Source organism: Sebastes umbrosus, chromosome 4 (genome assembly GCF_015220745.1).
Source record: "Sebastes umbrosus isolate fSebUmb1 chromosome 4, fSebUmb1.pri, whole genome shotgun sequence".
NCBI classification, from domain to species: Eukaryota; Metazoa; Chordata; class Actinopteri; order Perciformes; family Sebastidae; genus Sebastes; species Sebastes umbrosus.
Window position 1 is genome coordinate 2420623 of NC_051272.1, and position 25859 is coordinate 2446481.

Sequence of the window (25859 nt, forward strand, 5' to 3'; positions counted from 1 at the left end):
CGTTACCACGATTTTGCACTCGGCGGCTCACGTTACTGCAGTCTTGCAAAGGGAGGAGTGAGCGGAGGGGAACTCAGCTGGTTCCAATCTGCAACTTCACCACTAGATGCCACCAAATCCTGCATACTGTACCTTCAAAGAGTTAGATGAGAAGATTGATATCACTCTCGTCATTACATTTAGTAATGTTCTTTTTGGTCATGTCAGTCTGCTGTTGAGATTAATGATCCTTTATTGATTAGCAAGTATAATAAGCAAAAGGTTACCCTGTTAATGAATTGAATTGATTCCCTTGGGATGTGGAGAGTCCAGCTCCTGCAGCTGTGGATGAATCACCAGTGGGCAGATGTCCTAGTCTAAGGCCACGGTGGCTCGTATGTAATGTAATGGAAGAGCTCAGAGATTTGATCTTTGGCTAGTGGATTTGTACTGCTCAGCTAATAAAGCTTCTTTCATCAATACTGCAGCCTGGCTGGATGGAGCTGATGGCGGTGTGCTGAGAGCAGCGCATGTGAGCTGCATGCAGAGAGAGAGAGGCATGCTGAAAGCTATAGAGAGGTGGAGCAAAAGATAAAGAGTGAGAATAAGAGGGAGAAGGGCTGAGAGGGTGAAAAGGAGAGTTTGCATGTGTGAGCGTGAGTGTGGCCAGCCAATAGCAACAGGAAAGCCGGGAGATGGAGAGAGTGAGTAAGGAAAGTGGAAGAGAGGAATTAGAGGATGCCACAGGGCAGCTGAAGGCAGGAAACAAGAGGTGGTTAAAAACTGCTGCGTTGGACACACGGGGGGAAAGAACATAGGTCGCTGAATGTAGAAGCAGAGCGGAGAGCTCAACATGTCGGTTTGTGTATGTTAGAGTCACAACCTTTTGAAATGTTTCATTACAAGTCAGACCTGCAGGACGACACCGGGCAGGGACCAGACTCATGTTTGTGTTTTCATTATCACGGCCGTGGAGGAGGAGCCGTCCACACCCACCGTCGTCTGTCATGTCAGGATTGTGAGGTGTAACTAATTGTATGTCAGCCTGCAGCGCTAGACGTTGTTGTGACAGTTGAGCAGAATTAATCGCCATTTGATGCTGTGTTGGTAGCATCTTTTTTTTTTTTTTTTAACTGAAAACAGCTGCCTGCTGCTGCTGGAAATAGGGCTGAAGTGATGAGAGCAGTGAGCCTGAAACAGAACAGTGAAGTTGAGCTGGCTGTTATAACCAAAAAGAATTAGCTAAAGAATGGCTAAAATGCTCCGTAGAGCTGCAAGAAGGTCGGGTGATAATTCTCTGTTGGTTCTTCACACTTCACAGTATACATTATCATTTAATCCATAAATTAGTCCAACTTTAATCAGAAGGAAAGCTATTTAATGCAGCATCATAATTACTGTATTTTGATGATGTGTATAAATTCTTAAAGGTCTCATGATGTTCATTTTCAGGTTTATTTTGTGTTTCTACTAGAACATGTTTACATGCTTTAATTAATAAAAAAAACTTTATTTTCCTCATACTGTCTGCCTGAATATACCTGTATTTACTCTCTGTCTGAAACGCTCAGTTTTAGCGTTGCTAGGCAACAGCTTGGGTCCATGTTTACTTCCTGTCAGCTGATGTCATTCACATACCGCTTATAGTGATCACGTCTGTCCGGGTCGAATTGATGACTAAGTGGATGATTATTATAACCGAACTTTTGTTGTTGTGCATCATTTCTCATGCAGATTATCATCTAATTGACATTTGTTTATTTATTACATGAATACAAAGTAATGAAACGGACCGCTGCGCTATTTACTGGCGCGCTTCTCCTTCTTCTGCCTTTTCCCTCACTGAGGATGAGGCATTGCCATTTTTGTCCGGCTCTGCAGTACGAGCCATGGATGTATTAAGAGTACTGGATACAGCGTTGGAGGCGGGGCTCCCATTCATTCCTATGAAATTTGCTCAGTGGCGCATAAAGCCTAAATGGCTCGACTTCTGCCTGGAAAAGTACCTGGATCTTCACATGACTCGGTCGCGGGGTTCCAACGTCACGCCGTCATCCCGGCTTGCGCTCCAGCCTCGGTTTGGGTCTCACTCACATGAACGGAGGAAGGGAAATAACTCTGGATTCAGCTATTAGTGCGTTTTACAACTTTAAAAACTGTTTTTTTTTAATAAGGGCTGTTTAGATGTTTGCACTGGAGAGATTATTTACCTAAAAAAAAATGTATCCGCTGAGTTACAGATGTCTCTTTCCCAATGTAAGTCTATGGGAAAAAGTATTTTTGGGTCCAATGGCATCACGTGACTGACACGGAAGTTGTTGTACCGCCGTTTGGCCACTACAAAAATTGGGATCAACGTCCGGTGTTCTTCCTGGGGGCTTGGTACGAGCGTGCATGCAGAACCGCGCCCCTTTGCCGGGGCTCCCCGTTTTCTCACTTGGTAGCGGCGTGGAGGGAGACGGGCGCTGGTCTACATGAGCTGCGTTTTTCATTCATAGTCTTTTTTTCCGTCATGATATCAATGTGCACACAGCACAGGTATCCAGCTGGAAAGCAGATGGCCCGCGAGGCAAGGTATCAAGAGAGTAAAGTAAAAAACAAAACAAAAATTAAATTAATGTTAGCCTAACATAGTTTTAAAAATGTCTTTTCCATTTGTTGTCATGTATGAAAAGACCCAAAATGAACACTGCAAGCGGACTACTTTATCACTCTAAGCAAATTATTTAAACAGCGTTTGTATAGAAGTGATTCTGTCAAAAGTATCCATATTAGCGGTTTCCACTGCAACAGGAAATAAACTGTGACGCATTTATAATGTGTACGTTTAAAACAGTGACATATTGTTTATTTGTGACATCACAAAGTTACGGAAATCCTAACAGCTTGTTTCAAAGGCACAGTTTCTGAATACGGGCTGTGTGTATTTCTCAATCGATTTAGAGTATTTATATAGCACCTAATCCTGCTTTATAATAAAAAAAAACAATATGGGACCTTTAACCTGTACATCTAGCTGCATATAGGAGGAAATGTTTTCAATCTGTCCAAACTGGGAGAATTTATTCCTGATTTTATTTTTCTATAATCCTGCCAGTCTTATAATAAATAACCCAAATAGGAATAGAACTGACTCACACTGTCAGAGAGATTGGCTCTGCCCCCTCACAGATCATTCATTGTTATACATACTGAATTGTAATATGATATTAGCTGCTTCCTCTGTGGTGTCTGAGTGGGAATGATTTCCTCCCTGGTGGCCACAGTGCCAGTATTATTGCATGGCTGAATGGTTAATTCAATATACTGTAGAAGTAGGCCACTCCAGTAGGTGTTAAAGTAGGAGCTCACCTTTTTCAACAGCCATTATTAGTTGGTGAGGTGCGCTGGTTCTGTGAGCTGCCAGGTTGCCTCTGAGCACAAGGCTGAAGAGTCGAGTGGTTGTTCTTTTGGAGCTCAAGCCATCGAGCCCATCAGCACTGTAATCGGTTGTCATTACGTTATGAACTGCTCCTTAAATCTACTCGTCTAGTGGCTTGTTTTAGGAACTCACAGGGTGGATTTTTCTGTTGGATTTTGCTCTCCCCCCCCCCCTCTTTGTCAAAGTAGATGTTTGTCTGACTGGGGGAGTTTGAGCTCTTTAAGGATTTTCCCAGAACGCCAGCCAGGAAAGCACAAGATCTGAGCAAATCTAGCGAGTCGATCAGACTGAATGAGCAGAGACGGAACAAGAGAGAATTAGAAAGAAAGGGGGGTTGAGAGTGTTTGTGTGGTCCAAATAGGATTTGTTCAACGAGGAGACGAAGGACTCATGTAGTGCTGCTGAAGTGCGGTCCAGCTCTGCCGTTGCAGGCCAGTGGGTCATCACGGAGGGAGGAAGGGAAGACATTACTGGGGCATGTAATTCTTGTGAGGGCAGGAGCTCGTCACAGCAGGGGAGGCTGAACGCAGCACAGTCGCCCTCCACTGCCACCTTCTGGACAGCTGGGAAGGAGGAATTGTGCTCATGAAGTTGGATGTCCTGTCATGGTTTTTACCTTTTTAAATATATTCTTTTTTTTAGACATTTTATGCTTGAAAAACCACGGTATAAACGAGCTTTAAAAATGGCATTTCTCCATGTAAAGTCTCCATCAAGTACATCATTTATTGGAAAATTACTTTTATTCCTTTTTTACAAACATAGCATAACAAACATAACAAAACATACCAACGGTGCCATAATACAAAACATATATATCTTACATTTAACATTTAATATGTACATACATATTTCTCCTTCCTCCAACCCTAAGAGGTAAAGTTACAAAAAAAATTAAATAAAAATAATATAATTAATTAGTTAAAATGAAAGGTAATAAGAACTACAATAATATAATTCATGGTAGTAAGATAGAAACCTTAAATAAACAAATTCATTAAATGTAAAAAAAAACAAAAAAAAAAACAGCACATACTGTAGAAAATAATGATTAGTAATAAGTAAATACCATAGAAAGTTTAGGTGAAGTAGATTCTATATAAGTAATCCATGGATCCTATCTGTGCCATTTTTTAAAAATAATCCAGCTCCTCCCACGGCTGCCTGGTTAATAGCTTTTGCACAAAGTGAACTACCACCATTGATTTAAAGTAATTGCCCTCTTTAAAAAATCAGAAAACACAAACCCAAAGCTTCATGGAAAATGTAGATACAGTTTCAGTTAACTACAGAGAGCTTATTTTTGATGATGAGTTACCAAGATGCTGCTCATGTCGTCAGTGTGCAACACATTTAAACATATCCCCCCCCATTTACCCACCAATAATCACAGATAATATGATGAATGCAGACACAGGTACCACAGGGCAGAATCAATACTCATTCCTGTGGTATTGGATTGCCTGCGCCGGCTGTAATCACCGCTTCTCGTGTTTGCAATGTAGCCACAAGGTATTTGTTTGTCTCGGTATCTCGTCAGCACACAAACCCAGATCTCTGGAGAGTGTGTTTATGCTCTAAAAGTCCATATGTGTGTGTGTGTGTGTGTCCTTCACAGTCCATGCATCCACTTTATTCTATCAAGGCTGCTGCTGCCATTGTAAACATTGACTAATTGGCTACGCTGAGCAGTCTGGTGTCCTCGTTTAGCCCTGCAGCGCAAAACCTGGCTGGAAATGTTTTGTTAGGTTCTTGTTATAGACTAGTACATGATTCAGAGTTGTGGAAACTTCAAGTTGTTCAAATAAACCAAACTAAACAATCACAATCATAAGAAAAAGGCTACAACTAATGGTTTTCTGTATTATTATAATCCAAGGTGAAGTCTTCAAATGTCTTGTTTTTGTCTGACCATCAGTCCAAAATCCAAAGAAACTCAATTTACTATCATATATGACAATGGAAAGCAGCAAATACACATTGATATGCTGTAACTAGGGAATGTTTGTTATTTTAACAGGTTAATTGATTATCAAAATATTTGCTAGTTAAATATTTTTTGTTGATTAATTAATTGTTTCAGCGCTAATACAAACCTCAAATTTAACGACATCCCTGTTTAAAAAAAATATTTTTTTATTCATGTTTAATCAGTTAAAGGTACTGTTTGTAACTTTTTACACGTATAAATCATTGCGGGTCGGTGTCTCATGCGCACACACTCCACACTGCAGAAGAGTTAGTTTAGCTCTGAGAATATCTAGTGAATGTTCAGTGGACGTTTGTGCAGAAATAACTGCTGCAGCTCCTCCAGACCAACAGAGGTTTCCCGTGTCTTGTGAAGTGACGGGGCTCCGCAGAGAGAAACGTTATCGTCTCCGACCAAAACTCCGGTGTCTCCCCTGTTCCCTCCGGCCGTGGTCGGGAGGCTGAGGCAGGAAACACAGTATCAGCATCGATTCATGGAGAGACCTTCATCTGGTCAGCTAACATTAAAAATACATTAAGTGTCATGAAAAAAAAGAAATTTGTGTCTATGTACACAAACCAAATAGATTCAATTTTGAGACTATGTGTTGGTTTAACATGTTCACCATCTTTAGTTCAGCATTGTAGCATGCTAACATTGGATAATTTGTACTAAAGAAGTGTATTGACAAATTGAAATTTTGACCTGATGATGGTGCTAGATGGAAAAAGTCAGAGGAGCACCAACGTGTTTACAAATCATTCATAAGGGGACATGAAAGTTTCTAGTAAATGTCATTGTTAGTCATCCAATAGATGTTGAGATATTTCAGTCGGGACCGAAGTGGTGGACCGATCGACCTACAGACGGACCGACATCGCCATCCATACAGCCATGCCTAAAAATGTGCAGTAAAATATAACATGTTTCTTCTGCATTAGTGCTTTTGGTACGTGATGCACCTACAGAACATCAGGCCGTTATAAACTGGCACTAAGCTATACTTTTTAGGTCAGGTCACATCTGTTGAGTTCAATATATTATTAATGTATTATTATGAGGCATAGTTTCCAGTCTGCGTTCGTCCTCTTGGCTGCCTCGTCGGTGTGACTCCAGTTTGAACTTGAAGGCTGTAATCTCACATTTAGTCTTACACAGACATTTCACCACCGCCAGTCTATTTCAGTCACATTACAGCAGTACCTCTGCTAAGTGAATTATCATTGTGTTGACATAGCGCTCGCTGGTGACCACAGGCCGGCCTTCTCTCTCTCTCTCCTGCTGCAGGGCTCTTATCACAATACTCTGAGGCTGGAAACACACACAGGCCGCTCATTGTTGTACGCCCCCTCAGACTATTTTCTCTACTCAACATGCTTTGTGACAGAAGGAAAAAAAACACTTTTCTGTTTATCCTTATTTGGCTCCCAAAGTGCAGCTTTTTTACTTTTCCCCGGTGTCCTGTATCACGTGGAGAGTGCATTGTGTTGCAGGTTTAAGTCTCAGGAGTGTAATTCTTATTCTGTCCAATAGAGGGTAGCCATGTCCCAGTTTTTAGTCTTGTGGTGAAAGGATTCATTGTAGGTGCTGTTCTCATCCCCCTCCTGTTTTTGTCTCGCTGGAATTGACTGAATACTTTCACTTTGACCTCATGGTTACCTATTGAAATCAATAGCTGTCAGATTCTGTGTCTCCCATGATGAATACAAGGTTTTATGTGAGTCAAGTACAGACAAATATCCCCTTTTGACTTAAATTTTCACTTCTGTAGAAATAAATATTTTGGAGAAGGGCCTGCTGATTAAGTGCTTGGTGGTTAGACGGGCCTCTCTGTAACCAGAAGGTCAAAGGTCACTGGGCAACTCCAAATATGGTCTGCATTCTTTCTAACAGCCAGCAGGGGGCGACTCCTCTGGTTGCTAAAAGAAGTCTGATTGTATAGAAGTCTATGAGAAGATGAGCCTACTTCTCTCTTGATTTATTACCTCAGTAAACATTATAAACATGAGTTTATGGTCTCAATCACTAGTTTCAAGTCTTCTTCAATACAGCATGATGTTCATTTAGTAAATTATGGTCCCATTTAGAGTCAGATAGACCATAAAGCAGGGGATGCTTTAGGGCGGGGCTAGCTCGTGATTGACAGTTTGCTGCCACGGCGTTGTCCGGTCTGGGAGTCTTATTCAGCGTTCGGTTGTACTTAGCTCCGCCCTCTTGTGTCACTCCTGATTGCAAAAAAACAAGATGGCGAACTCGAGGCCTCAAAACGGCAGTCCACAAACCAACAGGTGACGTCTCTAAATATCAAAATAAAACTGCCTGTCATAACAATCTCAAACTATAAGAATGCAAGGTGTTTATTTAAAATAATTTATTGATTTATAGAACTAAATACCATCATGGATGCAAACACCATTAGTGTTGTATATAAATTAGATTTATAATAGTTTAATAATGACATTTAAGGAACACAGCTGACTGTCAGTATAATCTCTCTAAAGATTTAAATACCACACTACTAGCAACGTTACAGGGCTTAACAGTACTGTATCTAATGTTTATGCACTGATTTAGTAGACTTAAGAAAATTAAATGGTTACTCTAAAATAAAAGAAAATGGGGGCACAATCAAAATCAAAGCTGCAATAATTAGTTGATTAATCGATTTAATTGATAAAAAGAAAATGTATCTGCAACTATTTTGATTATTGATCGTTTGAGTAATTTTTCCACCAAAATAATACAAATATTTGTTTCTCAAATATGAAGATTTGCTGCTTGTCTTTGTCACATATAAAAGTAAATTAAATATATTTTGGTCTGTTGTCAAACAAAACGCACAATTTCAGGACTTCTCTTTGGGGTCTGGGTTGTGATGGCCGTTTCTCCACTACTTTTTAATTGTTAGCAGTAGAGTTGCAACGATTAATCAATTAGTGGTCAACTATTAGATAGATAGATAGATAGTTACTTTATTGATCCCGAGGGAAATTCAAGTTTCCAGCATCACAGTTCCATAGTGCAAACATTATTAGTAAAAAACGGCACAAGTTAGTAATACAGAGTATAACAAAAATATACCAGATATAAAAATAACAGGAGATGAAGAAACTGTTAAAACTGAACATAGTGCAGAGTAACAACTGAGATACGGGACTATTAAAAATGTAAATATAGTGCAGAAAGTGATATAGTGCTGGGTAATAAAATATAGGAGATATAGATATTAAGAAATGTCGATTATGGAATATAATGCGGGGTAAGAACTGAGGTAGAGAGTTTTTAAAAAATAGACTAAAGTGCAGACTTAATCGGCAACTATTTTGATAAGATTGCAGCTTCTTAAATGTGAATATATTCTGGTTTCTTTCCTCCTCTATGACAGTAAACTGAATATCTTTGAGTTGTGGACAAAACAAGACATTTAAGAACGTCATCTTGGACTTTAAGGAAACACTGATCCACATTTTATAGACCAAACATAACAAACACCAAACACAACATGTACATACGATCCACTGATCACACAAACACCTTCATCTCAGTTAAGTGTTGCTACTGGACCTGTCCTCCATTAGCGAGGTGAAAAGGTGTCAAAAAAAAAAAGAAGAAAGAAATCGGACATTTTGTGGGTGTGCTCGGCGTTACGTGTTGCCCGACACCGTGTGGGATATTAAACATGTCAGCCGGTGAAGCAGCTGAGGTCAAAGAGCAGGAGGAGAGGGCGGAGGTCACTCATACATCAATTAAACACACACCACTTAACTAATGAGCTCACACTCTCGTACACACACACATGCGCACACACACGCACACACACACACACACACACACACACACATACACACGCATGGACACACACACACACTCAGGACCAGGTGCTATTACAGGGTCATAATATCACTGCTTTTTTTGGGTGTTGGCTTTGCATAAACTATACATACCCCCACCCTCCCCTCTCTCTCTCTCCACCACCCACTTACTGCACACACACACACACGCACACACACACACACACACACACACACACACACCAACACACACTCGCTTTAACTTGCAAAGTGCACACATTCAAACATATTGCTGTAGAGTGCGTTCCCCAGAGTAATGAGGCACAGAAAGTGCAAGCTGCTTACCTGTGTGTGTGTGCGTGTGTGTGTGTGTATGTCTGGATGAATTACGAGCACTCAACACTGACCGGTAACTGTGGTGTGTGTGTGTGTGTGTGTGTGTGTGTGTGTGTGTGTGTGTGTGTGTGTGTGTGTGTGTGTGTGTGTGTGTGTGTGTGTGTGTGTGTGTGTGTGGATGGGAGGGTTATGCCTTTTCCGCTGAACTGTAAGAAAGTAGAGTGACGGGACCTGAGTAAGAGGAAAAGACTGGAATAGTTCAAGACAAAGACCAGGAGCAGGATTGAAGCTTGTGACTAGTCCAAATGTCTGGTGCATATAGACTGTATATAAGAAGTGGACGTCGTCACCGTGACGTCACACGCTGGTTTGTGGACTGCTGTTTTGAAGCCTCGAGTTCAGCATTTTGGCCGTCGCCATCTTTGATTATTTGCAACCAGAAGTGACGCGAGAGGGTGGAGCGAAGTACGACCGAACGCTGAATAAGACATTTTTAGGCAACCAAAAATGTTACAGTTAATTTCCATGGGCTGAAAACACACTGTGAAAGGGTTAAAGTGGCAGTAGGCAGTATATTATTGGTAAAATCATTGGGCAAAAGGTCCATAATAACCTTTCAGCATATTGTAATGCAAGTGTTCTGAGAGAAAACTAGACTTCTGCTCCTCCTCATGGCTCTGTTTTCAGGCTTTAGAACATCTAGCCTGTGACGGGAGACTTTGACCAATCACAGGTCATTTCAGAGAGGGAGCGTTCCTATTGGCTGTGCTCCGGTCATGTGACCAGAACTTGGCGTTCCTTCAACAGATTTCACAAATTTCTAATTTTCCAGCTAAACCGTACACTACAAGATGATTCTGAGAACATTTGAGGAGAGAAATAGACATTAACGTTACAGAATATTGATTCATATTTGATCAGCGCTGCCTAGTTTGACCATTTGGTCGGAGTTGGCGAGTGATTGACAGCCGGCTCTCATAGACGGCAGCTGGACAGCAGACCTCAGATCAGCTCTTACTGCTTGTTTTCCTCCGGTACTTCAGCTGTAATACGTTGTTATCGCATTAACTTTGACAGCCCTTTTACAATAACATATTTTTCTTATCACGGTCGGTTCTGCAGATTGAGAAGAAAAAATATATTTGCTGCTAAAAGCAAAAATAAATGTAGTAGTATAGTAGTACCACTTCTGAAAATGTGTACGTCCTTGACCTGTATATTTATTTATACCCACTTTAATGCTTCTACACTCATATTAACATATTCATTTAATCTGGCCCTGTGCAGTTTCAGAGCATTATTCATTGAGCCAGTGTGCGTCAGATTTACATCCAGTATCCTCGGGCTGTTATGTGTCATGCAGTCTGAACCGTAAGCGAGTGAGCTCCATATGGAAGTCTGCAGCGAAGAAAGTGAGCTGCTCTAAGGCAGACCTGAGGCCAACAGTATGTCAATCAATCTGGACACTGACCGCTCTAAACACATACATACACACACTCTAACACACATCATTTAAAGATAAGCCACTTTGTGTGTATGTAATTGTGCGTATGTCTCCACTTGGGGGCAGTGTTTTCTCTGCAGACAGTAACAACAAGGCTGCTGACACAAAGAGCAGCGTCACTGTGAAAGTGGAGGCATCTTACCCATCTGTGCTAGCACAGGCACACACACACAAACACACACACACACACACTCCGTTGTGTATGCATTTGTCTGTATGATTGTGCTTTGCTGTGACTTCTGTCTGTGGCATCACTTCTTGTGTGTCTGAGTGTACTGTTTGTCCAAGGGGCAATTTGCAATGGGACATGTGTGTGTGTGCATGTGTGTGTGTGTGTATTTGTGTGTGTTTGTGTGTGTGTGTGTTTGCACGCATAAACCCCTTCTCTCTCCCCAGCATCATCCACCAGGCAGTGAGGAGAAGTAGGCCGCTTAAAGATAGCTCCCGGCAGCCTCAATACCGGCTCCAAAAATATATCTGCTCATGAGAGTCATCATCTCTCCCTCCCCCATCTTTCTTATTCTTCTTTTGCTCCTTCCTCCTTTTGAAAATAGAGACGAGAATCAGCCTTTTGAATTTTGCAGATTGATACCCCTCGGTGAATCGATGTATGTGTGTGTGTTTCTCTTCACGATGATGAGCTCTCTATTTTTGGGGGGAGGTCTTAAAGTCTCACTTAGAGGTTATCCCCATAGAAAGGTGACCACAGCATCCATCAACATCTGACCCACTGGAGTAATGTGTACTTAAGAGCTTCTCAGAAAGTAAATGTGCATCACAATCACCTTGGGTTCCTGAAATCTAGTCTAGTTTTGTCCAAAACACCAAAAATATTAAATTTAAAAGTCATGGCTGCGTCTGAAATCGCATACTCTGCACTACATACTCAATATGTGTACTCTCGTTCAACATACGTTTGTGTGAATAAACAGCAGTAGTATGCATCTTTTCGGCGGCACTGAGCAGTAATTTACGTCGTCACTTGAGAACCAACCTTAGCGGCTGGAGATGTGTAACCATGGTAACCCGTGCCAACCTCATGTGACCCAAAACGACGGTTTGTGAGAATTAAAGTTTGTATCAAAGGGACTCTGTAAGATTCAGAAATTGCTTGTTAACAGCGACACCTGTGGCCGTTACTTCAACGAAAGTCAGCGTCCTGTTGCTCGTGCTTGTGCTCGCTCTACATAGACATGAACGAGCATCGGTCAAAACAGTGAGGCGACACACGTCAGCTAAAACCAAAGCTACGGTCTCCCCTGCGTCTTCTGGCCGCGGTCGGGAGGCTGAAGCAGGATTAGTTGACACTGTTTTGCAGGATGGGCTTCACTAGATAACTTTGCGGTTTTGGTGCTTCAGTGTAGTTTGTGTTGGAAAAGCGTAGCCACACACGAGCGCGCAAGGGACACCGACCCGCAATGATTTATAAGAGTGTAAGAAGTTACAAACAGTACCTTTAATTTAAAAAACTACATTACGCCTAGCAAAGGGAAATCTTATAGTTAAACTGAAGCATTATTGACATTACAGAGCTTCTCCGTTAGCATCTGTTATGAACGTTGTCGTCACTACTGCATTGCATTGTGGGATATTTATGCCGCCGTAGTGTCCAGCGTTGCATACTGTAATATGTCATCAAAAATAGTATGCAATTCATGTACTGTTGCTTTTCTAACATACTGTTTTAGCGTACTAAATAGCATGTTATTATGGAATTTCGGACTGAACCTCATTTAAAACAGAGAAAAGCAGCACTTAAACGGTGCATTGATTAATTAATTAATTTATTAATTAACAGCTAAAAGATGAATTGTTTCAGCACTAATTTAGCCCCGATGCTTTCTGTATTTAGTTGAGTTTGTCTCGCTCTCTTCGCACATCGGTTTCCCTTCACGATACAATAACCTGCAGGTCAGATTCATGAATGTATGTAAACTGGTGATTTGGGAGGGCTTTTTCCTGCGTTACATCCAGTTGGTGCGGAGATAATCTCCCTCCCCCCCCACACCTCCCCCACACCTCCTGTGACCCCGAAAAAAAAAATGGCTATGGAAATAAAATGAATGAATAAAAAGTGGAGTGCACCCTCTCGTATTTAGCTCAGTATTCCTCTTGCTTGCTGCCTGGATGCGCTGAGACCCAGTGTGTACTTTACCCCCCATTGGCCCACATCCACAGAGAATGAGGACAATAGTTTGGCTCAGAGACATGTGTGCCTAATGTAGTCCTTTTATGTGGGAAAGTGGAACTGCATGGAGATCGGAGAGAAAGGATCATTGTGTTCCCTTTTTTCTTGTCTCTTTTCTCTCAGGCATGTCTCATGTGTCTGTGTTTGTACTATTACCATATAGAGCTCGGTAATAATACAATATTATTATATAATGATTTTTTTTAATTGGAATTGTATCGTGGATGATGATTTTATCTTGTTACCAAAATTCTGTCGTCCAAATGATTTCAAATTTAATTCATAAATAACGGATGTTATGTTTCCATGTGTGAGGAGTTTTGTCTGATGTAACGCATGAGGCTGAGTGTCCGTATAGCATTTATTTCCTGGCAGTACGCTGGGCAGCGCTTCATCCACAGTGACGGCACCAACGCGTTTCTGAGAAGTTCATCGATTTTCAGCTAGAAGCGCTCAGAGCGGTCGCACTAAAAAGGTCGGAGCGCTCTGAAAAAAGACTCTATGTGCAGCACTTTTTTCTCAAGGAGGCCGCATACGCTCTCTCCTTAAAAAACGTTTGCATTGTGTTAAACATCAGTCTGAGCATTTTATATGAAATATTGTGCGATACGGATAAATTCGTTGACGATTTTCCGCGATCAGACCTTTCACACCAAGATCGTCACGAATGTTTGCGTTCTGTTGCATTCCACCGAAAACTAAAGGTTTTGTCACCCAATCATCGTTGGTTGTGTGAATATTCAACAGCAATGAATCAGCCCAGTCTCACGGCGAAGCGGACAATAGACCCGCCTGTCCATCGTGAAGAAAGCGTGTCAGTGTCACGTTTTGTGTTGCCGAGACGTGAATATTACACGCTCGCATGAAGGTGCAGTGTTCTGTAGTGATGTTTGTCACGTGTTTTCTGTACTGGCGTGACTTTTTTTCGGTATGTGTTTTACTTACTTAACGTACTTATTTTTAGCCCAACCATGATGTTTTCCCTTAACCTAACTAAGTGGTTTTGTTGTTTAATCCTAAGTGAGTGGCTGTGTGTGTATACTACCTCTCATGGCAACCCATCCAATAGTTTTTGAAAAACTTTGTGGTGGTACTACGGGGAAAAGTCAGGGGATCACCAAAGTCAGCAGGACTCATCCTCTGGAGACAACGAAATGTCTGGAATATTTCATAGCAATCAATCCAATAGTTGTTGAGATATTTCAGTGGTGGACCGACCGACTGTCTGACAAACCGACATTGCCTCGAGCTATAATAATAATAACCAGATAAGAGTGTCTGGTTTTGGTTTACCTAGAGAATTAAATACCTGACAAAACAAGACACTGGTGGTCCGACAGCAAATCTAATACAGCCATAAAGCAGCCATGCCTATTAATGTGCATCATTGCTTGCAATGACCTAAAAACACATACAGTATTAAAGGGATAGCTACCTCACTAAAATCTCTACTGGTAGAGTCTTACAGTATATATATCGCCCGGTTTTGACTCCTTCTATTTATCTGTATGCCTTTGCTGATTTAAAAGTCTTGTGCACATCACGTCACTGACTACTGCTCGTATACTAATCACAGGAATAATCACTGATTTTAGAGTAAACACTTGTACTGTATGTGCTCCACGTGTACACTCCCTGTACGACTAGTCAGTAACATTAACCTCAGGATGCCCTTTCAACCCCTGCTGTGCATTCTCACACACACACACACACACACACACACACACACACACACACACACACATATATACATATAGATGGACGCACATACATATACATCCGCACACTAATATTGAGGTCAGATGAGAGATGGAGACAGACCCCCCATCATGGCACGCCCTCCGGCGATCTGTTCACTCATGTAGAAGAAGATCCATCTGCCCAGAGAGATGATGGCGAGAAAATAGAGACGGACGGGGATGGAGGCAGAAAACACACACACACACACACACACACACACACACACACACACACGTAAACAGTATCCAAAAAACACAGAGGTGGAAATGGGGTTTAGAGAAAAAGGAGGGAGGATGCCAGATAGAGGGGGGTGAAGCAAGGCAGATCTGTGCGGCGTTGCCCTGAGATACAGGATGTCGTAATAAGGCAATTGGGAGAGAGAGAGAGAGAGAAAGAGACAGAGAGAGAGAGACTGAGAGAGAGAGGGAGAGACTAATCATAGGGGAAAAAGGTGGAGGAGAGTGCGCCTCAAGGAGAAAGACATTAATTTTCCTGTTGCTGTGACAAGCCAACACCCCTCTGCCTGCGCAGAAAGTGGACTGTTCCAGCTCGCTCTGGGCTCTGTTGTTGTGCAGAGCTGCAGAAGGCCTGATAGAGCCAGCTAGACGGAGAGAGAGAGAGAAAGAGAGAGAGGGAAAGAGAGAGAGAGAGAAGGAAGGGAGGGATACATAGACTGAGACAGACACACACACACACACACTGTGGATCTAGAGCTTCACTTCATCACCCAGTCCAACCAGAGACACCAGAGAGAGGAAGGAGACAAAGGGAAGAGGAGGACAAATAGGAGCTTCAGGGAAAGTGAAAGCGAGGCAAGGTGAAAGAGGAGAAGGAAGGAAGGAAGGAAGGAAGGAAAGGGAGGGAGGAAGGAGGCTGGGGCATGAGGAGGGGCGCCTGACTGACATTGCTGCTCTCGCTATCAGCTCACACACACACCGATGTAGGCAGACACACACACACACACACACACACACACACACACACTAAGCCAGATTGTTGCTGCTCTTTTTTTTGTATCCCTTCTTGGAGCCTTGTCCTCCATCCTTTCTTCTCCTCTGAGTGAGAGGACAAGGGAGGAAGAGGAGGAGGAGGAGGAGGGAAAAGGACAAGCAGGAGGAGGAGGGGAGGCAGTAACCCTCTCCTCTCCTTTTACTCAGACACACAGCACAGAGAGAGAGAGATAGGCTGAGAAGAGTGAAAAAGGAGCTTTCTGTTCTATTTCGCCGTCTCCTGTGGTCCCTCTCGGCCAGCGAGCGGCTAACAGGCACCGCTCATGTCCGTGAACTCGGAGAAATCCTCGTCCCCCGAAAGGTAACACCTCCTCCTCCTCCTCCTCCTTCCATATGTCCTTATCTATCATTTCATCCCCATACGTCTGCGTGCATGCCCTGTTATTCCACATTCTTCCTCTGCCCTCCAACCCCCTCTACCATGTTTCAGTCTGTCTCCTATAAGCTGGTTTCTTCTATTGTCTGGGTCACAGCAGTCTGACTGTATAGCGAGGAGAGGAAAAAAAAACGCAGTAGTTCATTGTTGCATGGTGCTGTGATGTTTCAGTTGGCATCCTTACATACATACATACATACATACATACATACATACATACATACATACATACATACAGTACACACACACATCCCAAAATATAATCTCTCTCTACACACACTTCTACACAGATACACACTCTGAGCTGCTGCCGCCTTCTGTGGCCACAACATCTCTGACAACAATAACAAGAACACACTCTCACACACACACACACACACACACACACACACAGTCTCTTTATGGTGCACAGAGCTTACACAGCAAGAGTGTCAACACACGTCAACATTAGCAGCAGCCAACAGCAGCAGCAGCAGCAGCAGCAGCAGCAGCAGCAGTGCATCTCAGCAGCGATGCAAGACAACAGCTCGCCACATGACGCACCTCAGTGCATAGCGTTACTGAACAATGGCACCTCCAAAACGCCACACAACTTTCTATGCGGCACAAGCAGGCAGTTTCATCATATTTTAAAGACATTGTAGTTTGGCATATTGTGAAACATTCAGTAACGGTGTTACGCATGAATAGCAAAGTCACAAGGCATCATCGCTCACATGGCACGCTGTAGCTAATTGACAAAATGTCCAGACCCACCAAGCCGACATCAAAGAACGAGCAGCGATGAAGGCCGCCTGTTGCGTCGCCTCATGTGGCCTTTGTTTTGGCCGACAAGTTGCACTTGAGCGGACCGCAAAGACGACGGCCGGTTAGCACATCCGTTCTGCGCCTGCGTGAGATGAAATATCTCTCCACACCAGCAGGCGGCGGCAGTCTCTATTCATCATTCAAAATGGGAAACTGAAAGACCCAGGACGGCGGATATGCAAGTCGTTGTTATGGTTCGTACATGAAATAAAGCAGTGTTTGCCACTTAGCTTCATTCCAGACGGCCATGTCGTTGTGAAAATATCCGTGTGTTGGAATAATCCGATGAGATGAAGATGAACTATGAGAAGAGCCTTCTGTGTTTGCCATCTTGACTTTACTCGTTGGCTTGCTTTCCTCACTTCCGTTTTAGCTGGACAGCCAATCGGAGTGATTTCTCTCACCGACGGGCACCGCCGGTGATTCAACATGCTGAATCAGCCAAAAAAACTCTGACACGGGCAGACTAGAGCCAACGGTGCGGGATACACCGAAAAAAACTAGGCGGACAGACGCTCACCGACGGCCCCAAACTGTTCAACGGCCAACCGTCAGCTTAGTGTGTCAGAGCCTTAAAGACACACACGCATCATTTCAGATGGTCTTGGTGTTACACGGTGGTCGGGCACCGATTACATTACGTACCCAACGCCCCCGTTGTTGTTTTGCATTTTTTTTACAGAAATAAATCCCATTTAGTTCATTTTGGCGTATCAGCTCCGTGTTATCAATAGATAGTCGGATGACGGACGCTACAAACTGACAGTGAATGCATCATACATAGTCTCAGCTCAGAGCAGCAGGAGTCATATTTCAGACACACGGGATGAGAGAGAGTTGACAGACAAGAAGATGCAAATCGAAAAAAAGCAAAAGCGCCTATTTGAGATTCAGATTTAAACCCAATACTACAACGGATCCATTAAGTTAATAATTAGGCCATCGCTGTGTGGAGGACGTAGCGGTCACAGCCGGCTGGACCGGAGAGGCCAGACACACCGCCACGCCACCTGACGGTAAAGATCAAAGTAAGCGTGCTACACATACTGACCGTCATCTTTTCTTTTAAAATGTCAGGTGTAATTGGTAACACCGGTGTTGTAACAAGTTTATTAACCGGTGGGAAAATTTCCTCACTAACACACCGCGCGCGTTCTCGCTGTCTCGCTCCACCTCCAGACGTGCATGCGCGCAGACTACACACTGCAGGAGAGTTAGTTTAGCTCTGAGAATATCTAGTGAATGTACAGTGGACGTTTGTGCAGAAATAACTGCTGCAGCTCCTCCAGACCAACAGAGGTTCTCCGTGTCTTGTGAAGTGACGGGGCTCCGCAGAGAGAAACGATATCGTCTCCGACCGGGTGCCGGTGTCTCCCTGCGGGCGCAGTCGGGAAACAATAACATTTCTCTTCCTGCTTCAGCCCCGGCACCGACCCGGAAAAGCCAACACTAGCCAACACTAGGATCAGCATTGATTCATGGAGAGACCTTCGTCTGGTCAGCTAACATTACTGCCAAGCAGCTGAAATATAGAGTGATATTGTGGTTTTAGCTGACGCATGTCGCCTCACTGTTTTGAGCGATGCTCATTCATGTCTATTTAGAGCGAGCAAGCGCGAGCCCGATGCTGACTTTCTTTGACTTAACGGCCACAGGTGTCGCTGTTAACAAGCATTTCTGAAAGTTACAAATAATCCCTTTTAAAATTGTCATGTTGTCGGTAGTTTCCATCTCTGTTCCGAGCAGTGAATCGGTCAAAGTCTCGCTGTGTGTCCGAACCACTTTACTTGCACAGCGTAAAGAAAATCCGTATCCATTCAGATTTAATCGGGCCAAGCCCACATTCCTCTTTCAGTGTGCAAATGCGGAAAGAGCTCGATTTGACGGGTGCTGGAGGGTGAGGAGCAAGCAGACTGGATGACTCAGGTAGCCACTGATGCCGTGCCAAGTACGATCAGGCAGAGCCGCTGCCATCCACACAAACCCTAGCGCCAGCCAGGCCCCCAGACTGGCACACTCAAACACGGCGCAGTGGGCACACAGATAGGCAGAAGTAAACGGGCACTAACAATATCAGGCATTATTACACGGGCAGTTGGGCACAGAGGAGAGCTCTTGCCTTTTGGATGGACATGAAGTGAAGAGCAGGCAGTGGAAATAGATATACTGTAGAAAGAAGGCATCTAAGAGTGAATGGATGAAATGATGTCTAACATGTATAAAAAGTGTGTCCTGACCTTAGACACATAAATATAGAGTATCGTCCGGCAGCCCTGGTGTGGTGAGGTTTGTGGATTTCATCACCTCTATTGTTTGGGTCACAGCCGTCTGACTGTAATTAAGAGTAATGCAGCGGTCCCTTTTTGCGTGGCAGGTAACAACAAAGAGCTGCTACTCATACAGCGGCCCTCGTTCACCATATCACATGACAACAGCAACAATGCATGCAACTCAAGTCTTAGAATAGCATCTATAGTCATTAGGTTTTAATCACCTTCAACCTCTGAATTAACTCCTAAATACCTGATAACGCTATCAGTTATGAACCCCAGGAATAGACTAGCATGCTCATAGCTGTATTTGAATGCCACAGGCTGAACTGCGCGCCACGGATCAGAGAGGAATCTGCAGCTTTGTGAGTGTTAACATGGACAGCTGGGTGGCTTTTTGAGCTGGAGACATGCACATAACCAAACACAGCAGGTCTTGCTTTAAATAAAAAGAAGTGTGTACTTGTTCATTTGCAATGAGTTGGCAGCTCAGTAAAGAGGCTGATATGGCGAAGGATATGTGGGAAAGATCAAACTCGTTGAGATGCAAGCACAGCGTTGTATGCCACCGCCAATATAAACTTATGGTAAAGATAGAATTCTGCTGAACTCACTTGTGGATTAATGAAATAGTAAATCAGCGGTAAATGACTCATCAACTGATTTATTGATTAATCGCTGATAAATTGTAGTAATTTATCAAACAAAAAATGCCAAATAATTGCTGCTTTCAGCTTCTCAGATGTGAGGATTTGCTGCATTTCTGTTTTATTTTTTATTTTTTTATTTACACTGTAAATTGAATACCAAGCAACTTGGAGAGGTCACCTCTTGTGATGGTTATTTTTCATGATTTTATTTTACATTTCATAATTGATTCAAGAGGACCTATTATACTGTTTCCTTTAGTTTTTTGTGCATGTAAAAGGTCTGCAAAGTTGCAAAGTCCACGCCAAAGGGAGTTATTCTTCCCCACAGAAACATTGCTCCTGAACTGCCTGAAATGCCTTGCTTGAAGTCCCGCCTTTTCTTCCGTAACATGGTGATGTCACCAAGTAACACATTTGCATAATTCCCGACAGGGTTTAATTCACAACAATGACGCGCTAGCTGCACATTATCCTGCTTATTACACGGCTACTTAATGAAGAAATCAATAATTTGACACAAAAATGGTCCTCCAGAGTCCGACATCAGAACTGCGTCCATAGCAACGGTCTGTTATAAAGAAATAACGGACTGTAGAACGCCGGGATTGACCAATCAGAATCGAGTATTCAACCAAGCCATGTAGTAAATTTGCATAATACCTGCCTAGCGGCTAGTTTGGCGCGCCCTTAAACAAAGCTAGTTATAGCGGAGCTACGGGATGCTCCATGACGCAAAGACGCACTACACAAGATAAAATGATCGATTGTCGCACACGACACTCATTTATCATTCCCAATCCCCTACGACGGCTGTGTCGGGCTATAATTGGGCTATTGTGTAGTCTGAACCGGGCAGATGTAAATTTTTTGAACATTGAAGCATGTCAACATGTTCTAGTAGAAACCCAAAAAATGATGCACTTGAAAATGAGCACCATAGGTCCTCTTTAATGGGGAAAAAAGGATACATTCATCGATAATTTATATAATAATAATAGTTGCATCCATAATACAGATTATATTAACTGACTACAGACATTATTTGTTTGTCGCACATAAAGCAGCATGAACTGATTTGGAAGATTTTTTTTTTTTTAGTGGTAGAGTCTATATTGGGCCGGTGTTTTGGGACATATCAGCACAATTTTTCTGTCTACAACACCATTTGGGCCCCGGGCGCCATGCACACACATACACCCCCATCTCCACCCCCCCACAACACACACACACACACACAGATCTGGAGCGCTTCATTTGGGATCTGCAGTAACGTGTTTGTCAACAATAAGGCCGAATGGACTGGATAACGTACGTGCGTTAAACCAAATGGGATGGATGGAGTTGAGCCTGAAAAAGAGCAAGAGGCGGCACTGTGACAAATTTCTCTTGGAGCACTCGCATTAGGAAGACGATCTCCGTTGTGTAACTTGGCACTTGAGGCATGTCGAAGATGGAGATGGATGGAGGACAAGGACTGTGTGTGTGTGAGTGTGTGTGTAAGGATGTGTAAGTGTTTTGACATCCCTGTTTGCGTGTGAGCAGCTTAAAGCTTCTTTCTGAGGGGTGATGGCACGTTGGTTTAGGTCATAACCGACGCTGTTGGGCGGAGGGCTTACGTCCTTTGAAGAGACGCTCTTTAAGGATTAAACAAAAGTTTGATAAATAAACACCCAAAGGTCAAGAAGAGTTCAACCGGCTTTGTAGAGCTGATGAGTGGAAGGAGTGCTGAGAGGTGGTTGAGTAAACCTCACCGTCTTTGATGCCGATTGTCTCGCCTTCAGTCTCGGTGTGTATTCTGGGCTCTGGTTGTGTTTGAACTAAGTGTAAGAAAATGTCGCGTCCACTTCAAACTGTGCATGTACTGTAGTAGATCAAAGATGACAGGTTGGTTTATTGTCTGAAATTATCATGTAATCCATATGCATGATTGGAGCGCTGTTGTTCTGTGGGTGTGAGTGCGCATCTGTAGCTGGTAGGTGTGATCGGATGATGCATGATTTTTACTGTGATTACCGAAACTGTCACTCTTCAAGGACACGGAAAAGGAAGAAGAGAGGGAGGAGGAGCAAAGAGACGGAAGAGGATAGAAAAGGGGGAAAGAAATAAGACATTTGGGAGGTAAAAGAAATATAACAGGTAGAGTCATAAATCCAGATTGGTGAGCTAAATGCTGTCTCACTTGATCTGATATTAGATATTAAGAGTTCAGAAGGAGCAGTATAGACACTCACCTCCACCTCCGGCCATTTCCAACACTACCTAAACATTTCCATCTCATCTCCTCTTTCATCTACTTGACACCGGTTGAAACACAAGTTACAGGATACATCCAAATACTGCTGTGCAGCCTCCTCCCTGCCTCCCTTTTTCTTCTCCTTATGTACGACTAATTGCTCCGTGACACTAAATAGGGCTGCAACCATCGATCATTTTCATTATCAATTAATCTGACAATTATTTTCTTGATCACAAGTTTCCAGAGCTCAAGGTGATGTCTTAAAAATTGCTTGTTTTGTGTGACCAACAACACAACAATAATCAATTAGAACCGACTATTCAATTTAAAAAAAAAATAATCAGCATTTATATTGTAAGATATTTTTGATTCGTTGCTGCTGTTATAGATCATGATTTACAGTCTTCAATGCACATTTTTGCACATTTCTAGATCATAATTTACAGTTTTTTGAAATGCACATTTTTGCACATTTCTAAACTATAATTTACAGTCTTTAATATACGTGTTTGCACATTTCCAGATTATAATTTACAGTCTTTAATACACGTTTGCACATTTCCAGATTATAATTTACAGTCTTTAATACACATTTTCGCACATTTCTAGATCATAATTTACAGTCTTTAATGCATATTTTTGTACATTTATAGATTATAATTTAAAGTCTTTAATGCACATTTTTGCTATTTCTAGATCATAATTTACAGTCTTTAATGCACATTTTTGCACATTTCTAAACTATAATTTAGTCTTTAATGCACATTGTTTTGTAATATATACACACATCATCTGTGACAAGTTGTAATATGTACATACCTGTCACTGTAAATACAAATCCTGCTCACTGTACATACAGTATAAAGACATCTTCACATGTACATACTGTACATAATCACCCAGTCCATGTTCAGTATATCCTTTTATTTGCACTATATGTGTTGTTTACAACTTCCAGAACGCTTGACTTGACATTTCATTTTTTTCTTTTATTATTGTATTCTTATTTTATTATTAGTCATTGTTGTTCCTAGCTGTTATTTCTATTCTGTGTAAGTACATTGAGAGAGCTGCATAAAAAACAGAGTCAAATTCCATGTATGAACAGTATATATGTGGCAAAATAAACCTGACTCTGATTCTGATAATTAATTATTTCAGTCATCTTTCAAACAAAAATACCAAACATTTACTAGTTGCAGCTTGTCAAATGTGAGGATTTGTTGCTTTTCTTGAAGTATCTTTAGGTTTGGGACTGTTGGGCGGACAAAACAAACAATTTGAACATTCTGATGAGCATTTTTCTTTCTTTTATAGACTATATGATAAATCGAGAAAATAATCGGATAAATGGATAATGAAAATAATTGTTAATTGCTGACTTAATTCAGTTTACTATCTTGGAAAAAAGCAAATATTCACGTTTCAAAAGCAAAACCCAGGAGAGATTTTATATATGAAATGACTTGAACAAAGAATTGGTCAAAATTATTGGCAATTAATTTTCTGACATTCACTAATCAATTAATCGACTACTTGTCTGAGCTTTCAAAGTAATCCATATTATTAAAAAGGTGGAAAGTGATTAAACGTAAGCAAAAGATGAAAGGGAGGAGAAAATGGCAGACAGAGCAGCAGCAGCAGAGGATGCTGTGTGAAGTGTTGGAATGCGTCCAGGCGGCCGATGCAGCAGACAACATCACATCCAGCTCTGGAAGCTCGTGTGATGGCAGCTATCACATCCAGCTTCGACTGGCCTGTATGGCCTCCACCATCTTCTCTGGTTTGACCCTCGCCGCTACACACACACACGCAGTGCACACAAACACACACACAGGCATGAGCAGCCCCGGCCATGCAGCGACATGACAATAGCTAATGAAGCGTGGCAGGGAGCTAGCTAGCAAACTAGCCGGCCTGTCTGGCTTCCTGGCCTCCATTATCCTCACCATCCCACCATCCCCCCTCTTATGTCTGGAAAGAAGCACTTGATTACTTCCACTTTCTCTCCGGCCACCTCTTTTTTTGCCTGCAATCTCCATTTGGGACGGAGACATCCTCATGCATGATATGTTTTCCATCCCTCCGAGGCCTTTTAGAGATGTAGCAATGGTAAATATAAGTGCATGTGGGTGCATGTGTAGTTGAAACTGTTCTGAAATGTTCAGGCCTCGCAAACAGGTCTAACCTGACCGCATAGCACAACGTAGTCTCCACATAATAACGCTGGGAATTTCCACCCTGCTCTGCTCGTTGAAATCCTCTGTGGTTAATCAGTGATAGGAATCACTGACTCAAGCCGCGAACAAGACACCTCACGAGTAGTGTGTCGAACGCCATCGCCATGGTGATACCCTCCAAGGAGTGGGTCATGTGATCCGGACCCAGGCACCTGATCTTGGTGCGACGGTTGTGATGTGTCAGCAAGTGTAGTTTAGGGTCAAAGGTCACACCGTGGCTGATAAATCTATACACTACTGCAGGGTGATTATGTTAATGTGACGGGGTGAAACTGAAATTTAATTACTAAAGAATAACTTATTTTTCAGTAATGTAGCAGCCTCATATCATCGTGAAAATAACGCCCACTGACCAAACTGAAGAAGATGCAAAAATAAGAAATCAGTTTATTACAGTACAGGTGCAAATGCGACAGAATGTGAAATAACTAAGAGTCTACAACCAGCAGCTCTGTGAGGCTGTGCCATAAACTATAGATGGACGACGCATCATAGCTTCCTCCCACTGTACAAAAGTGAAGCCAAATTATCCCGGATACGGGAGCTGCCATATTGAGTCATTTAGAGTCCGAGTCGGCACAGTAAGTAGTAATCGGGGGTCTGGAGCTGCAGTATCGAGGTCCCGCCCACACACCCATATTATTATCATGTTAACCATCTTAGTTTAGCATGCTAACATTTGCTAAAAACACAGCCGGGGCTGATGGGAATGTAATTAGTTTTGCAGGGATTCGGTCACAAACCAAAGTGAAGGGGGGGAAATCAACCAAAGAAATTCTTAGCCGACTAATTGATTAGTTGATTTAATCATCAGATCTGTGAAACTGAGTTTCTCTACAAAGAATCACACCAAACCTCCACTTTAAATCTTGTGTTAACCAGAGATGTGCTCATTGTAAAATAAGTCATTGAGCATAAAAAAACGAATCAACTAAAGAAATCTTAGTCGACTATGACGAAAACGACCGATTAGTAATCGACTAAGAGGGGGGGCATTAGGTTTCATCCTCTGTGCGTCATGAATGTCTGTACAAAATACCATGACAATCCATCAAATTGTTGTTTAGATATTTCAGTCTGGACTAAAGTGGTGGACAGACGGTCCGACGTTGCCATCCATAGAGCTAATGTCGCCAGCTCGTCTAAAAACATGAACATTAAGGTCACAGAGCATCACCAGCACAATATGTTTTTTAATCTGAAGACCCTTTTCTAGTTTTTATGTCGGTATGCGTGCAGTTTTACTCATGATATCGGACTGTTTACCTTTGAACACGTACCTACACTACTGCGACTCTTGAAAAGCATGGATTCAAAAGCACAAACCCTTTCACATGTGTTT

General features: G+C 42.4%; 1 protein-coding gene across 4 annotated transcripts in view; it reads left to right on the forward strand.

Moving 5' to 3' along the window:
• srpk2 (SRSF protein kinase 2) overlaps window positions 1-25859 on the forward strand; it is an 87870-nt gene that overhangs the window by 10548 nt on the left and 51463 nt on the right. Inside the window, exon 1 of one of the 4 annotated variants that reach the window (XM_037766059.1) lies at window positions 15499-16239. The exons of the other annotated variants lie outside the window; for them this stretch is intronic. Within the exon in view, the coding sequence (XP_037621987.1) occupies window positions 16202-16239 (38 nt within the window). The 5' untranslated portion in view covers window positions 15499-16201. Of the gene's footprint in view, window positions 1-15498; window positions 16240-25859 lie in introns of those variants that run through there. 4 annotated transcript variants of the gene reach the window in all.